The sequence below is a fragment of the Dipodomys ordii genome, unplaced genomic scaffold, assembly GCF_000151885.1.
Source record: "Dipodomys ordii isolate 6190 unplaced genomic scaffold, Dord_2.0 Scaffold1000008551, whole genome shotgun sequence".
NCBI classification, from domain to species: domain Eukaryota; kingdom Metazoa; phylum Chordata; class Mammalia; order Rodentia; family Heteromyidae; genus Dipodomys; species Dipodomys ordii.
Window position 1 is genome coordinate 1 of NW_012292168.1, and position 2,330 is coordinate 2,330.

The window sequence follows — 2,330 nt, forward strand, 5'->3', positions numbered from 1 at the left end:
CTTCCTTCCTTCCTTCCTTGCTTCCTTTTCTTTCTTCCTTTCTTTCCATTTTTGTGGGTTATGGGGCTTAAGCTCAGGACCTGGGCATTGTCCCTGAGTTTTTTCCCTCAAGGCTAGAGCCACAGCACCACTTCTGGTTTTCTGGTGGCTTATTGGAGATAAGAGTCTCATGAACTTGCTTGCCAGGCTGGCTTTGAACCCTGATCCTTAGATCACAGCCTCCTGAGTAACTAGGATAGCAGGTGTGAACCACCAGTGCCTGGATCTTTTCTTCTTTGTTTGTTTGTTTTTTTTTTTTGACTCTCATCCCTGCCTTGAAGCTTTCAGATATCTAAACATATTTCCCTTTCTCTCCCCATCCCCAGCCAAAATCCATGAAGAGATTGATCAGGTCATTGGCAAAAACCGGCCCCCCAAGTTTGAGGATCGACTGAAGATGCCCTACACAGAGGCTGTGATTCATGAGATCCAGAGATTTGCAGATATGATCCCCATGGGGCTGGCCCGCAGGGTCACCAAGGACACCAAGTTCCGGGAGTTCTTCCTGCCCAAGGTGCCACTTGCCCGCCCCTGGGATCCTGGCGCCCCAAATCCCTAACAGGCAGGACTCCCTGGCTTCCCATCTTAATCAAAGACTCCCTCACCCATCCTGTCCCTTCTTTCCTACTGAGAGACTTCTGTATCCTAGCTTCCTGAAACCCCACCTCGCCCCCAACTTCCCCTGCTCAAGAGATCCAAGCCTGGCCTTCTTAAATCAAGAGATGACGCCAGGTGCTGGTGGCTCACACCTGTAATCCTAACTGCTAAGGAGGCTGAGATCTGAGGATCACAGTTCCAAGGTGGTCTGGCACAAAAATCCCCATGAGACACTTATCTCCAATAAACTCCCCCAAACCTGGAAGTAGCATTGTGGCTCACGTGGTAGAGCACTTGCTTTGAGCACAAAGAGGTCCAGGGACAGCACCCAGGCCCTGAGTTCCAAACCCACAATTAGAGAGAGGGGGGGATGGGAGAGAGAGGGAAATCCAGACTCTTGTGACTCAGGCCTTGTCATCCTAACTATTCAGGAGGCTGAGATCTAAGGATCAAGGTTTGAAGCCAGCCCAGACAGGAAAGTCCAGGAGACTCTTATTTGGAATTAACCACCAAAAATGTTGAAAGTGGAGCTGTGGGCTCAAAGCAAAAAACAGGTCAGGGACATTGCCCAGGCCCTGATTTCAAGCACACACAGATACACATACACACACACATAAACACACGCACGGAGGGCGGGGTGGTTCAATCTTCTTTACCCAGACCTCTTGCTTAAGAACAGGAATCTCCAGTTTGCAATGCATCCTTCTCAAGGGCCCCATATCTCATGGCCCTGGCACATCTAACTGCCAAGTCTCCTGCCCCTCCCCCCCACTCCGCCTGCAACCACCTGCCTGGAGAGATGGGAGCTGCAGATCTCCCAATCTCTGGCATCAGAAAGCCTCAAACCTGTGTCCATCAACCAGCTGGTGTCATTGAACGGGAGCTTCTACACACCCTCAGGGACCTTAACTTCATGTCCCCTGAAGCTCTTCCTTCCACCCTCCACTCCCACAGTTCCACTTCCTGGCCCCTCCTACCATTGTCCAAGGGGAGTTTCAGCACATTCATTTTTCCATCTGCATATCTCACTCTCCCTGCTCCTCTTCTTTTCAGGGTACGGAAGTGTTCCCCATGCTGGGCTCTGTGCTGAGAGACCCCAAGTTCTTCTCCAACCCCCAGGATTTCAACCCTCACCACTTCCTGGATGACAAAGGACAGTTTAAGAAGAGTGATGCTTTTGTTCCCTTTTCCATTGGTGAGTGACCAGCGCTGGCCACTAGGCCACAACTCACAGCAAAGGGGACAGCTGCATAGGCCAGCCCCCTCTGAGCTACAGCCTCATTAATGCCTTTCTTCAGCTGGGAAGTTCCTCTTGGATCTACTCTGCGATCAACTACATGCACTCCCCCATCATCCTCAAATATCCTGTGTGGGGGCCCAGGAAAGCAAAAAGGGTTATCAGATCTCATTCAGAGATGAGGAAAATCAAGAACAAACAGTTAGCCAGATTGTCCATGGCTCACACTAGCTGTCCATTCTAGCTACTTAAGGGGCTGAAAGCTGAGGATTGTGGTTCAAAGCCAGCCCAGGCAAGAATGTTCTTGAGACTCTTAGCTCCAACGAACTACCAGAAAACTGAAAGTGGTGCTATAGCTTAAAATGGTAGAGCACTAGCCTCCAGAGGAACAGCTCAGGACAGCACCCAGGCCTTGAGTTCAAGCTCCATGACTGACCAAAAATTATATTGTAAGTGG

At 50.3% G+C, this 2,330-nt stretch overlaps 1 protein-coding gene across 1 annotated transcript; it reads left to right on the forward strand.

Moving 5' to 3' along the window:
* Positions 1-365: 365 nt before the first annotated feature.
* LOC106002942 (cytochrome P450 2A4-like) lies at positions 366-1,831 on the forward strand (the record flags this gene model as incomplete). The annotated part of the gene is made up of 2 exons (XM_013037689.1): positions 366-553; positions 1,690-1,831. Coding segments are annotated over 2 exons (330 nt in total), but the record flags the coding sequence as incomplete, so codon positions are not given.
* Between the last annotated feature and the right edge of the window lie 499 nt (positions 1,832-2,330).